This window comes from Cavia porcellus, unplaced genomic scaffold (assembly GCF_034190915.1).
Source record: "Cavia porcellus strain 051 isolate PalLab524CR breed Dunkin Hartley unplaced genomic scaffold, mCavPor4.1 scaffold_19, whole genome shotgun sequence".
Classification (NCBI taxonomy): domain Eukaryota; kingdom Metazoa; phylum Chordata; class Mammalia; order Rodentia; family Caviidae; genus Cavia; species Cavia porcellus.
Genome location: NW_026947502.1, coordinates 12,805,284 through 12,820,209, shown reverse-complemented (window position 1 = coordinate 12,820,209; position 14,926 = coordinate 12,805,284). Strand labels below are relative to the sequence as shown.

At 45.4% G+C, this 14,926-nt stretch overlaps 1 protein-coding gene across 2 annotated transcripts in view; it reads left to right on the top strand.

Moving 5' to 3' along the window:
* Positions 1-14,926, top strand: part of Adam19 (ADAM metallopeptidase domain 19) — an 82,354-nt gene that overhangs the window by 41,297 nt on the left and 26,131 nt on the right. For both annotated transcript variants that reach the window (XM_003473313.5, XM_013156099.3), the window contains exons 6-8: positions 8,312-8,504; positions 9,150-9,215; positions 13,189-13,260. In XM_003473313.5, the coding sequence (XP_003473361.3) occupies positions 8,312-8,504; positions 9,150-9,215; positions 13,189-13,260 (331 nt within the window). The remainder of the gene's footprint in view (positions 1-8,311; positions 8,505-9,149; positions 9,216-13,188; positions 13,261-14,926) is intronic.

The following is a 14,926-nucleotide window of genomic DNA, read 5'->3' as shown; positions in this document are numbered from 1 at the left end:
CAAGATGGGCAGAATAGTGTCCGTGGGCAGCTTGCTCATGGGTTCCACCCAGAGCTACTGGATTATTTTCTGTATTTACCAAGACCCCCAGGTGTGACACATGGGCACATCACTGTTTGTTCCTAAGCTGTGTGTTCCTTGAGAATATGAGTTATATCTCAAATACTGGTTTCTTCCTGCCCTGGTGCCTTGCACCAGGTGTGTAGAAGTGATAAATATTATTTATTTAGATTCCTCTTACTCTTCCATATTCATTTTTTTTTTGAGATGATGATGTTAAAAACCTGGATTTTACTTACCTGTCCCATTTGCCTGTGTTCTGATTGTCTGTACTATGCAGCACCTGTACCCATTGTGCTGGTAAACCAGCTCAGTCAAAAAAAGAGAAAGTTCTAATTTGTAGCATCTGTGTGTAGGCTGGTAAAGAGACTTCTGTCACAACCAAGTGCAAGCTACCAATATGAGGTTACTGAAAGCCGAGTTAGGAATGTGGTAGTTGTCCCCCATTGGCTTTTGTGAATGGCCCCACTGTGGACCCTGGCTCTTTTTTGTCAGTTAGTTCATTCATTTGGGAACTACAGGATCTATTTCATTTTGCACATTAGTACTGGATGTCTACTGTGTGGCTATCCCCTATGCAGGTGGAGAGAAAACATGCCTTGTCATTTTCAGAGCCCTCCATTTCCTCATCTGTGAAGTGCGCATGAGCAACAGGCATGTAGAGATGGTTCTCTGTTAATTCTACAGCATTTCCCAAGCACATGGAATTTGCATCAGCTTATAACACTGAAGCCACGCTAAGAGTTGGCCAGGTTTGCATAAAAACTGAAGACCCTGCTCACTGCAGGTCCCATGTGTCTGTTTATAAACTGGGCCATGTTTTCCCTGTAAGGCTGCGTGGTGAGTCCCCAGAGGAACTTAGGCAGGAAATAGGTTTTGGCTTAGAGGCCCTCAAGGAATGGCCTCAAATCCCCCACTCAGTGACCTGATTGGGTCAAGCCAGCTGGCCTCTTAGTGGTGTTTACAGGCCCAGTCACTGCCACCTGCAGTCTGCAAGTAAACAAAATCTGTCCCAAGAAGGGGGGAACGGAACATGCAGGTGTGACCTGCTTCTCTCTGCCTCTTCCACCATCCCCTTCGTCTGGAGCGGAGGGAACTTGGCTTGGCCTCCTGTAAATCATTCCAACAGCCGGGCTGACAGCGGGAAGCACACTGAGCCGCCCATGTGTTTCTGCTTTGCACGCTTCCGTCTGGAGGGCTCCACCCGCCCCACTTTCCCAGCCTCTCACCGCACACCTTAAGAGACCACGACTGTGCGCGGATGGATTTAAGAGCTGGAGGCTCGTGCCAGATGGCTGTCTTTGGGCCCTGGAGGAGGAGAAGCAGCTGCTCCAGCAGTAGTGTTCATACCCAGGGCCTTTACACTCAAGTCTTTCCCGAGGCTCGAGGCTCGTAAAGCCAGGGTGCAGTGGAAAATCTTTGTAGCTATTGTTCTTGCCTGGAAACACAATCCCTGTGATTGGAGTGAGTGGGAGGATTTATAGCACGGGGAACCTTAAGGCTGATGACAGAAAGACAAGGGAAAGATGGGGTTACAGATGTTCTCAGGGCTCTCTCCGTTCTCCAAAACAACCCTGTAGATTGCTTTATAATTGAAAAAGTAATACCTGACCAGAGTAAAAAATAAATTGATACAGTACAACAGAGTGTGCAGTGAAAGAGCCATCTTTTTCTTAACCCAGATTTCCAGATTTATTCTCTTTACCTTTGTTACCAGTTTCTTATGGTCCTTCTGGAAATATTCCTTGCAAAAAAGAACCTGGATATGTAATATAACACTTTGTAACCTCATTTGGTCCCCCAGGCCCTTTGAGAACTGGGTGGAAGCTGTAGATACTGATGAATTATACAATTAAAAGGATGTGGCATAGCATTTCATTGGATATGTTAAATGTCTTACCTTCAAACCTGTCTCAGATTAAAGACTTATCCGCTAAAGATTTTGACAACTTTTTGTAGGTATGACCATTTTGTAATTAGCACATGGTATAAATATAAAGAGTAATCATTATTTGAAATCTGGTCAGTGTCTTTGAGCCTGTGTATTCTGGGAAACTCTGTGTATGTGTGTGTGTGTCCTTAGCTCACTATCAGCAGGAAGGGTACCTGATTGGTGAGTTGTTTATTTTTAAAGATGACACTTATTAAAAATCGTCGTCCATACCTAATGCAGGTTTAGTGTTAAACATTCATATCATATAGGTACATATAAACTAAAAATAGTGGAAAGTTGCTATTCTGCCCTATCCTTTTAGCAAGATCCCATTTCTCATCTGTTATCACTTTAGAAGTTAATGTAATTGAAATACATATGTAATTGTATATTTTTTCATACAAATGAGATGGTCCCATACATTACAACTTTTCTGAGTTAGAATTATGTCTTAGGCATACATAGATCTAAGAAGTTATTTTAATGGTTGCTTACTATCTTATGTATTAGTGTCTGGCAAGCTTAACTATATAGATGGTCCTTTAAGGGCGTACAGTAAATCATCCTTAATCATATGATCGAAGGCTCACTCATATATTATAGCAGCAGCTCTGTGCTCCAGCCTCTGGGGCTTCTTACTGTGATTATGCCCTAGCTGTGGTTCCTGGACTCAGATTCTGTGAGAGTGAGAAAGAAGTTATAAAAGTGAGGATAAATGCAGGGGAATATGTACAACTATGCACATGATATCCTGGAATAATCCAAAGTTGGGAGTGGAGAAAGCCTTTGCAATCCAGCTCCACATGCCCCTGCCATGTGATTTCTATGGTTTCCCCACCCCATTTCATTTTTCCCTTGGCTCTGTCATGGCCGGGGCTGGTACCTCCCTGAGGACTTACTCAGTTGTGTGTGTTGGTCCTGGGGAAGGTGTGTAAATAGTGAGGGTCAGTGTAAGGGCTCCACCCCAGAATAATGAGCCCAGACATCAGGAGACCCAGGATCTGCCCCTGGCTCTACCTTCATTCACTGGGTGACTTGAGACAAGTTCCTCTGGGGTTTCCTCTCCGCTTGTAGCCAGAGCAGATTGGATCATTGAAAGCCTCCTTTAGCATGAGCAGCCATGGGGTTTGGGGAGAAGGGGCAGAATCTCAAGGAAGTGGCAGCACAAGGCAAGAGTGGCTCACATACATACAGCCAGGCCAAAGGAGGGGCATGGCCCCTGCCCTTTGAAAACATGGCTTTCTAGGCCTTCCTTTGCAGAAGAGAGAAATGCCACCCTGTGTCAGGCGCTGTGTGTATTAAACCCGCAGAGGACAGTTCCATTAAGTTGTAACAAATGTAGTTTCTAGAGTCAGGTAATTACTATCATTCTCTAGCCTGAGTTTTCTCACCTGTAAAATTAGGCTGATGGTGTTGGTGGCTTCATGTCATGATGAGCATCAGTTCCTTGACTTCGGGGATTCATTTCGGTCACATCATATCCCCAACGCATAAAACAGTCCCTGTCACACTGTAGATGTAATTGTTGGTACGGTGTGTCAGTTTGAGAAGTCTAGAAGTTTAACTAAATGACTCAGCAGGGGACCAGGGTCTCACTTTGTAAACATCTTCATCCTGTGCAAGAGGAGGGCCCCGAGACGGTGTGAGTGCTACGCCAACCTTAGGGATCGGTAGCTTGCTTGCAATATAAGGGTACAAAGAGGCTTGTTCTCTCCACCTTTGCTTTTGTTGCTTTTTCTGCTTCGCCACTATGAACGGCCATGAATGGTTGCCTTGAAGCCAGCTGGTTATGGACTGAAACCTCTACAAACAGTGAGCTAAATAAATCTTTCTTCCTTCAACTTTTGATGTTGGGTATTTTGTTCCAGCAATGAGAGAAAAGTAACACACTGTAGGAGCTCAATGTGAGATGTTGAGTAGCTAACAAATAAAGCAGTATACCTTGCTTGACGTACCGTACATGTTCAATGACTACCAGCCATTTTAAAACGCCATCTTGGTTATTAGTATTACCTGTTGCTTCAGTCTATTTTCAAAGCTACCTGCAAGATGGCAATATTTTTTGCATAACTCACCACATAGCTAGGAGACTGCAGAGGCAGAACTTTTCCCCTCATTTATGTTGCCTTTAAAGTTCCCTGTGACCCCTCTCACATGGATGCAGATTGGAGGGAGAGGGAAGGGTACCAGGGTTACTTAGAGGAATTACTTAGAGGAGCACTGGATATAGGAATGATGGGTCTGGCTTATGGATTTAGCTGTGAAATTCCAAGGAGGCAGATCTTGCCTAGTTCTTTGGAGGAGTCAAGTGAGTACTTTTGTCATGAATTCAGCATGGATCACCTGCTGCCTACGTGGCCTGGCCTGGCCTGGCCTGGTTCCTCTGTACAATTTCATTTGTATTGTGCTCTTACCAAGGAGCAGTAGGACAGAGAGCAGAATGAAGGAAAGCTTATTAGATCCTGGCCACCCAGCCTCTGGGGCCCCTCAGCCCAGGTCTACTAGTTGACCTCTGCCTCTGACAGTGTGCACATCTAGTGAACTAAACCAACCAAGGCTCTTAGGAAGCTAAATGACTGATGGGTATGTCGGGGGGGGGGCAGCTGGAGAACTTAGAGATGTTAACAGGGGAAGAGTCTTCAACTGTGTTCTCAGAAATTCCCCCACTGACAAAGCTGGCGTTCACTGTAAAGTTTGGGGCTTGGGCCAGTCATCTTCTGTCTCCAGGTAGTCCAGGAAGATTGCAACTGGGACATGGTTTGAGATACTGGCAGCCACAGTGAGAGGAAGGAGGTGAGTGGCCGCAGACCAATTGCTGGAAGGAACGTCAGTGTCTTTTCATGTGTGTGGTTTTGAAACAGGAATCTGCCCACTGCTGTAACAGCTGCTTAGGGGCCTGCGGTTGCCTGCTGATGACTGTGGATACCCCGCCAAAGTCCTTGAGCTTTGCAAGGTGTGACCAGTGGGGTTGATGCAGATGCTCAGGCTTGCAGTGTCTGAGTCCCCTAGATTGGCCAGGACACCAGTGCTTTTAATGCACTTTGTAGAATGTCCTGATCCCTAGCTCTGGGAGTGCTGATTCTAAGACTCTCTGCCTTGCTAGTTGAGATCTCATTGAGGGAGACAGCATGGAAGTTAAGGAAATGGGGTCCAGAGCCTGTGGCCCTCAAATCTTTGGCCTTAGATTACTTGCTTGTGAGAGCTGCTTATTCTCACCCTCCTAACCTGTAAAGCAACATTTGTTTGGGTGCCTGCCTTGCAGTGTAAATGGGAATGATGTTAAGAGGAGTGTTTGTAAATGTAGTGCCTGGAATGTCATTAGTTCTCAATACATGGGATCAGAGGGAAGAAAGTAGGCCAGATGCCTCCTGTGCCTTCCGACCTGCCGGGAACTTGGGGTCCTATACTGGATGGGCCAGCTCCGTCATGGCCATCACACATCAGAGGAGCATCTCTGGCACCAGGGAGACACTTCTGATGCGTCCTACAGGGCTATGGTGGTAGAAACAGTGTAGGGTCAGGCTCAGAAACAGAAGCTAACAGCCCCAACCCCTGCTTTTAATTCTTGCTACCCTTGTGACTTTCAGTTAATTATTTCACCTTGCTAAGCCTTAATTTGCTTCCTTATGTCATGGAGATTATATTTATAAGCGTCACAAAAGCAAGTGTGAATGATAAAACAGTTAACATAGTGCCTGGTCCACAGCAAAGGCTCAGTCTGACTATCAAGACAGTGATTCGCCAGGCTTCACATGACAGCTTGGTCTCTTGTCTTTTTGACCCAGAGGCTTGCTTAGGTGATGCTGGGTCAGCTACACCTGTGGCTCTAATGGTGGAACTTTCACCAGTTCCAGTGTGGAAATTTCCACTCACTGTATGTAATTTCAGCAGTCCCATCCTGGTACACACAGGGCTATCCATTGGCTTGTGGTTCAGCCCTGCGTTTTGCCCATTAGAGAAAATCGGGGTGGTAAAAGAGGCCTTGGGCAGCTGCGATGGAAGATAGCTTGGGAACAGGATGTCCGCAGCAGCTCTTGCTATGCCCTTTCCTGTGCAGTATAGGGAGTGGATGTGACCCTTGCCCTTTGCCCCTCCCACTGCCAGCTGCCAAGGGAGCACCTGGGCATCCCACCAGGGGCTGGGCAGATAATACTGCGTTAGCTTAGCGTGGGTGAAGCCAAAGGGAAGTGGTCAGGCTCCTAGCACAGGATGAGGTCAGCCAGGAATGGAATCCGGGCAGTGTTATTGCAGACTGCAGGCTCTTGCAATCTTTCCTGAGAGGATCATAAGCTTTTCTCAATGGGCCAAGTCTGGGTAGGCATCCCACAGAGCAGTGGCCCAAACTGTGAGAGGCCCTGCTGGTGTGAGTGGTGGAGGCTCAGAGTTAGAAATACTTTGTGTTTGGAGCTCTCTGGATGACTGGGAGCACAAGTGAGGCAAGAGCACGGGAAACGCTGCCCGAGCCCAGGACATCACTCCTGGCTTCCTTCTCCCGGAGCCTCGAGTCCATTCCTTGGCTTGAGCGTTCATCTCACTGTGTTTAAGTTGGCAGGTAGACCCCATCTGGTCTGAGCTGCCCAAGCGGCTCTCGGTGAGAGCAGCAGGTTGTCAGTGTGGCATCTAGATTAGCCTTCCATGGCCTCACTGATATGTCTAAGCAGCTGCATTTCACCTCTCTGTGTCAGAGCTGGTGAAGGCTTTTTCTTCTCTCTGGTCTACATTTCCAGTAACACAGTCTCATGTTTAGACTCTGTGCTTACTTCCCCAGGGCAGGCGTTTTGTTTGCTTAACTCACCACTCCATCTTCAGCAACTAGCATGATGCCCAGCGCAGGAGCTAGAAGACGTTTGCAGAATGATTCTCCTTTGGACCATAGCTGAGATGGTCCTCTGTATCTGTAGATTTCCCATTTGCAGGCTCACCCAACCACAAATCAAACATATTTGCAATACAATTTGCAACTATATTGAACATAACCATTTTCCTTCTTGGCATTGCTCCTTAAATGGTACAGTATGACAACTAGTTGCATAAATACATTATATGTTTGGTATTATAAGTAATCTAGAGATGACTTACAATATTCAGGAGGATGTGAATAGGCCATATGCAAGTTCTGCCCCATTTTTTTTTAGGGGATTTGAGCATCTGTGATTTTGATATTCTTGGGTGTCCTAATACCAATCCCCTATAGATACCTAGAAGAAGTTCCTTGCAGCTACAAGGATTGTGTTTAGATTACAAATAAAACAGGTAAAAGCTGCATGAAAGAATAAAATGAACAATGCTAGTATCTCTAAGCAAGGGGGGAAAGGTCACACATGCCTATTTGTACGTGTCCCTTTACCATACAGCTGTCTTACTGGTGCAGAACAGTTGAGACTTGTAGAAATTTCATCAGTATTACACATCTAGATTTAGCTTCCAAGCACAAGGCCACTGTCTTAGTTTTCTCTCTTGTTGAGATAAAATACTCGCCACCCAAAATTAGGGAAGGAAAGGTTTATTTCTTATAGGTTGGAGGTTTCAGTCCATACCCAGTTGGCTCCAAGCAGCAGCGTGGCATGGCAAGGCCACCATAAACAGCAAGTGCAAAGAGCAAAAGAGAAAGACATGCCTTCTCCCCCAACTTTACACTGCATGCTGGCTCCACCCCTGGGCGGGTATAGCACTCACACCACCAATCCAAGCACTAGACAATGAACCAATCACAAATGCTAGATTCAGCCACATCCATGATTTCATGAGACTTGGGAGGCCATTAAGATAAATCATGACAGCCACCTGTCTTTTACTTAATAGTATAAGAGCACTGATAAGTTAGTAAATTATGTCCATTTTTAGGGGTGAGAAAACTGAAGCTTAGACTGATTTAAAGTGTTCATTAAAGAGCATGTGACAATTGAATGTTTGTGCTAAATCCTGAGCCTGCACCTAAATCTGTAACGTTTTTGCCCTGTGATTTGTCATTTGTTATGCTTAGTTCAGGAGACTTTTGGAATCCTTGTCCCACCATCCTTTATTAGTGTTAATAAATTTTAGGTACAGTTTTAAAAGACCCTTTTGAGGTTCTTTGTTTAGGAATTCTTAACCTGGTATCTTGTGGTGAGAGCCTTGCTATTGTGTGTCATACTACATGCATTTCTCGGGAAGGAGGGTCTGAGCTTGCATCTGACCTTCACAAAGGAGTGCATAGTCCCATAATAATGGGACTAGCCAATGATCAAACCAATTGAGTCATCTGGCATATGGGCTTAGGAGAGGGACTTTTCCAGGGCTGTAATCTCTGACCAAAGATCGTCTTTCTTCTACCCACAGAGGACTGATTACACTGAGCAGTAACCTCAGCTACATCATCGAGCCCCTCTCTGACAATGCGAGCCAACACCTTATTTACAGATCTGAACATCTCAAGCTGCCCCCTGGGAGCTGTGGGATCAACCACCCGGCACCTACCACCAAGGGCTGGACTCCTTCGTTTACAAACCAGACCAAGAACCGACCTCGCAGGGTGAGTTTCCAGGCTGTCCCTGTAGTGGTCAGCCTAGGCTTGTCACCTCTGAGTACCTTTACTTTGAGCCCAGGGCTATTTCTAAATTGAAGAAAAATGGCTGAGAGGGAGCAAAGAGCCTTCTTTGTTTATTCTAAAATCACTATTGCGCATGAGACGCCCTCCAAGAAAATAACCACTTGAGGGAAAACACTCCTTTAAAATACTCTCGGATGTGGATTTCAGAAACTATACAAGGTGAAAAGAAAATGCCACCCTTTGGCAAAATAACCACTTCCCTCCTGTGCACAAAATGTTATTTGTTTATATTGAAAATAGCAGTATTGTGGTCTAAAGGTTATTTGGGAACTTGCTCAGCAGCGTGTTCGTTCCCTCAGTGTGTGCTGGCCTCTGGTCTGCCTGTCCTAGTCGGCTCGGCTTGTGATTTCTTTTTAGAATAACGGGCTGGAGCCCATGGCCCTGACAGCATCCAGCTGTAACCAAATGGCGGATATGAGGCACGGGCAGGCAGAGTGGCCTCCAGCACCCACACCCAGAATATGGAAGAAGGTCCACTGCTTCCTAACTGTTTCTGTTGCTCAGTAGTTGTTGGAAATGAGTCCCAAATCATTTTCCAGCTCTGATATGTTTATGTCTCTTCCTCAGATGAAAAGGGAAGATTTATACTCCATGAAGTATGTGGAGCTTTACCTCGTAGCAGATTATGCAGAGGTAAGGGGGAGGTGATGGTTTTAGCAGAAAAACTGCTGTCTTGATAGCCACCATTTCAGCTTTCATCTGCTTTGGGGAAATGCTGACACAGGCATCTTTCTCTGGTTCACTGTATAATTTTGACCTGAAATCTGCCAGGGGCTCTTTGTCATTTTAAGAAGTCAAGGGTCGGGGGGAAGCACCAAGGGAAGCCTCTTCTAGCTCAATACATTAATCAGGCAGAAAACCAGGACAGTTATCTGGACTGACGTTTCTCAGGCAGCATCTGAAGACCTTTACAGTTATGATGGCCTTTTTTTTTAAGAGGGTTCATATATTCTCTATAGAAATTCTTAAATTTCTGTTTTAAAAAGATGGTAAATATATTCTCCATCATTGAATACTACCTTTAATAATTTTTTTGCCCATGTATGGGTTCACTTTTATAATTATATTGGTGCCAAATGAGAAGCGAGGGTCCACAAAATGGGTCCCAACACCTGTGGCCTTTGTAACAGCTGGAAACTTGTGAAAAATGCATGTTCACAGGTCCTATCCCAGACAGACTAAATCCTCAACTGCAAGAAGACCTCTGGACAATTCCGATGCCTAAGTGTATTTGGGGACCATTGACCTTAAAGAATAGCAGGACAGCCTTTAACTCATACTTCTTAAACTAGATAGGCTCTAGGACTTGATGGATACTCACCTAGCTTTCTCGTTCATTCATTTTACTTACTCATTACTAATTTCCTGATTTTCTACACAGTTTCCAAAAAGCCAGACCCATCGCTGATAGCAGAGAGTTTTTAGAAATGGCACAAAAACTATAGGAATCCCAAAATAGGACAGCCACTAAGATGGTGCCAAGGCGGTGTTAAAGGTCAAAGAGTGGGAGTCTGGCATGATCTGGGCACCTGGGGAAAGCTTCTCTGAGGTAGTAAGGTTGAAGGTGATGACTGAAAAATGGGTTCAGTCTCCAGAAACCTGTATTTGCCTAAATTAGCAGACATTACTGCCAGTTCTTACTTTGGATTGCGAGTGACGAGTGACTCTGCCACACAACGAAGCACAGATTATGCACACCAGACTGCCATGATGCTGTGAGCACTTGTGTGTTCACACCTTGTGACCTTCCCTGGGTTCCCTGAGCACAAGGCTCATTACAGCTCTCATTTGTCTACTTCCCCATCCTAATGGGGTTACCAGCTCCCCCAAAGGCTCGTGCTAAGGCAGCTGTTTGTAGCCCAGGATCCCAGGCATGAGCCCTTGGGCCTTGGAGGCAGTGCCAGCTGTTGAGAAGAGTGCTGCCCTCTAGGCTGTACGTGCTAGCACCTGCCTGCAAAACTGCCCTACTGGGAGGGTTACTGAGAAACACCAAGAAAAACTGAGCTCCTCGAACTCCAGGACAGTTTTCCATTTAAGCATGACACTTAGATCATCTAAGAATCAGGTCTTTAGCCATGGCTTTTCTGCCACAGAATCCTTTGAGCAGATAAAAGCTCCCAGGGACCTCAGTAATCAGGAGTACAGAAACCGAGCTGCTCCGGTGTAGAGGCGGAGTGTTTTTCCTTCACCTTGCACTCCCCCCAGTCTAGGGTCTCACACATCTTAGGCCAACACTGTGCCATTGTGCTGGATGCGGGACGCAATGCACTAGCCACGTGTCTGCAGCAGGCACTGAAGCAGGGGGGCCGGAGACTGGGATCTGTCCGGACATCCAGAGTCACGGTGAGAGCAGGGGATGAAGTGTCTGCTCAGGGAGCCGCCAGTACTGTGTTGCCAACCCTGCAGAGAAGGATGCCTTCAGTGTCAGTGGCTCTGGGCTCCTTGCAGGGCTATGACTCAGCCACCGTGGCTAAGAAAATATGCTCAGTTTCTCAGGGCAGGCACCTCTCAGCTAAAGGCTTTGTGTGATGAATGTGAGAGGTTGGGGTGAGGGGTGCCACAGGCCAGGCTGTATTTGCAGGTTCAGGAATCAGCCCTGTCCCCACCTCCCTCATGCCCGCCACCAGAAGCTTCTCATCTTCTGTCGGCAGAAATGTATTTCTGATAATTAACCCGGAGGAGAACCGGAAGACAGAAAAGGGAAGGTCTGCCTATTTGTGATTTACAGTGTGGCGCTGAGCTAAGACAGCTTTCTGCTCTGGGCTCTGAACCCAAAGCGGAGAGTGGAGATTCCGACTGGCAAAGTAAAACACAGTCCTGCTGCCTAGGAGAGTGGCTGGGAGAAAAAATGAGCAAGCAGCTCCTCCCTCCCTGGGTCCAGGTGGGAATTGCCGAGGTGGTTCTCTGCATATTACTGTCCCGGGTGAAACAGGAACCTAGGGGAACAAAGGATAGGGGTTGAATAATATTGGAGGAGGGGACAGGAGAGCTGTGAGCACAACCCCATGATACCATATGATACCAACCGGATATAGGAAAGGAAGGATGGGATGGTGGAGTGCCCTGCTATACTTCAGGTGTTACACTAGAAAATGTAAGGTGGATTCTTTTCTTTTTTTCTTTCTTTCTTTCTTTCTTTCTTTTTTTTTTTTTTTTTTTTTTTTTGGTAAGACCTGGGATTTTCAAATTTTAGCTCATGGCTAAATCCATTTCACAGTGTATTTTTGTAAACAGTTTACTGGAACCCAGCCAAGCCCATTGGTTTATTACTGTTGATGGGTACTTCTGATCCTCTAAGGCAGAGCTGAGTAATCATGACAGAAATACTATGGCTCGCAAACCATGAAATATTTATTATGTAGCCCTTTACAGAAGAGGTTTACTGACTCTTGCTTCAGACTATTTTGGACATGATACACTTCTTCAACTATCATACCTTACTGGGCTAAAATTAGAATTAAAGTAATATACATGGTACATATCTATGATAAATCAAATATATGGGGCTGGGGTTTTAGCTTAGCAGCATAAGCACCTGCCTTGCAAGTGTGTGGTTGTGAGTACCAGATCCCTGGTACTGAAAAAGACAAAAAAAAAAAAAATCAAATATATACCCAGTGTATGGGACAATGATAGCTTACAACATCTACCCATTCTTTGCAAATTTAAGTTCTGGTTACAGAAAATCTCATCTTTATGTTGCCAAGGTTTCCTTCATTATTGTAGATAAAAGAGATACAGTATATCCCTTTGAGGCAGGAATAGTACATCCTGTTATATCCTCCTGCTATCTATGGCAGACATTACTAATCAAGTGCAACACTCTTTCCTAGGATCAGTTAGGGATAGTCAATTTCAGACTTAGATGGTCTCAGAATTCTCCCTGCTCTAGAAGGCACTGCCTGTTAATCTGACTGCTAGATGAAGCCTTTAGCTAATGCCTGTGAAATGGTGCCAGCACCCAAGATGTGTCATTTAACTCCCATTGCAAGATTTTTTATTTTTTCAGCAAGATTTCTAAGCCTGTTTTAAGTGTATATTCCTTAACTACACATAAAGAGTCCATCATTACACTTATTTCTGGTCCTCTCAGCATTCTGGTCTTCTCTCTCATCATACTGTGTCCTTACTTGGTACTAAGCACAAGGCCTGATAGTTGTAGCAGCTGTCCTGCAATGATTTTCCCACTGTTGGTTGACAGTGGAGGGGAGCTTCATGAGAGCTGTTTTAGTGGTGGCTTCACGTTGGGATGACGACCAAGACAAGCTTCAGATCAGCCATTTTCTAAGCCAAAATGGGAGTTTGCCTGGTAATTTTAAGGACAAGAAAATAAGATGGACTTCAAGGGTTAGAAGATAGTTTGATTCACTACATGTGACTCCTCTATGCCCCAGACTGAGCTGGTCCAGAAATACCGAGATGGAGATGCCCTGAGTCCTGCTCTCTAGGATCTGTCACTGTACTAGAGAAGACAGTTTCATAAAAAGGAATGCTCACAAAAGACAGAAGAAAATAAGAAGAAATTCAAAGACAAGTGTTGGGGCATAGGAAGAGCCTTGGAAGTAGCATTGAGGTCTCACCAAGTTCTTCTGTTTGTTCCGCTCAGTTTCAGAAGAATCGACGAGACCAGGATGCCACCAAACACAAGCTCATGGAAATTGCCAACTATGTTGATAAGGTGAGACCAGGTGTGTACTTTGTGGGAAAGGTGCCAGGACCTCAGAGGGTTGCAGGACAGGAGATCACATGTACCTGAGCTGCCTTCTATTGGACTGGCCGTCCCGTTTCTCAGAGGGACTGAGCAGTGCCGGAGAGGCTCAGTGTGGTCAGGACCACCTCTGAAACCTGTGGCCTTGGGTAAGTAACTCATCTTCTTTAGGTCATAGTTTTTGTGTTCTTCATTTGCTTTGTTTTAATTTATAAAGTAGAGCTATGAGCCTAAATCAGTGACTCTGGTTATTTTATTTTTCTAAGGAAGTTTTTAAAAAATGAAATCCCATTCTACTGCCTATGTAAACATCAGCTAGAAGCAGACTGCTCTAAACTAATAGAGCACCACTGTTCTCTGATCGCTTCTCCTCTCTTCAGTGGCCTCTACGTGGCCTCTAAGGCAGGGAAGAACTCGGTTTAAGAATGTATCAAGAGGCTGGGCGTGGTAGCAACACACCTGTAATTCCAGCACTCAGGAGGCTGAGGCAAGAGGATTGCCTTGTATTTGAGGCCATCATAGGCTACACAGTGAGACTGAGGCCAGCTTGGACTCTGTAGGGAGACCTCAAATGGCAGTAGCTGCTTGACAGACTACTAGAATAGTTTCTTAAAAAGTAGATTTTGATGCCTTTGGAGCATCTTTGCTTCAATAACATGCCTTGTACAATTTCAGGACACTCATAAAGCTTTGAAAGTTCAACTGTGGGTCTGCTAGGGATTTATGGATGCCAGATCTAAATGAGAAATCATTTTTCAAACATTAGAGGATAGCAAAGAGTATATTTGTTTTTTAGGGACTAACAAGGCAATTTGGTAGTACTTTGAAGTCCTTCGATGGAGGCTCTCTGAGCCAAATTTTTTATCTGTCCTTACTTGCTCTAGAAACACAGGCCACTGGCAAGTGATGGAAAAAGTCAAACACAGATTTCCCGGAAGGAAGACCTCTCCCAGGCACAGTGGCACCCTCTCTCTCGCTCCCAGCCCACTCCACAATAACATTCAAATGATTCTACAACCCAGACACTCTTAACATCTGGGCACACAAGGAAAGCTTGCTGTCCTGGGGGGTAGAGAAGACAGATCCTGCTTCACCCTGTGTGATATCTGTTGTTCTAAAGACCAGGCATGTTGGGTGCACCTTCCTTGGTGCACCTTCAGCTTACTTGGTTAAGAGAACCAGAGGCACTGATGAAAAGTGGAAAGCAATCACAATCTCAAAAAAGAAAGGAAAGGAAAATGCATGGAGGGAGAAGAGAGGCAGCGGCAAATCCAGGCCTTGGTTAGAGCCCGAGGCGGCCGGCAGGTCCACTGTGAGCCCTCTTGCTTCTCTCCCAGCAGCTGAGGTTAGTCAGTCCAGATGGGGCCAGCAGAGGCCCACCCACCGCCCTGGACCTGCTGACCCAGCTACTTGAGCTGAAGGATTGTTGAACTCAAACTGGAATGAAGTCTGCTCGTTTGCTGAATCATGAACCCAATCCAAGATATTTTCTCTTAACTGTCAAAAAGCTCAAGTTTTTACTTCCTTAAAAATCTCCCCAGTGAAACAAATTCAAATTGAAGTCTGAACGCTTTATTTTCTTTAGAGATTGGTGCAGCACAAAACAAAACAAAATCAAATTTTGTAGAAATAAATG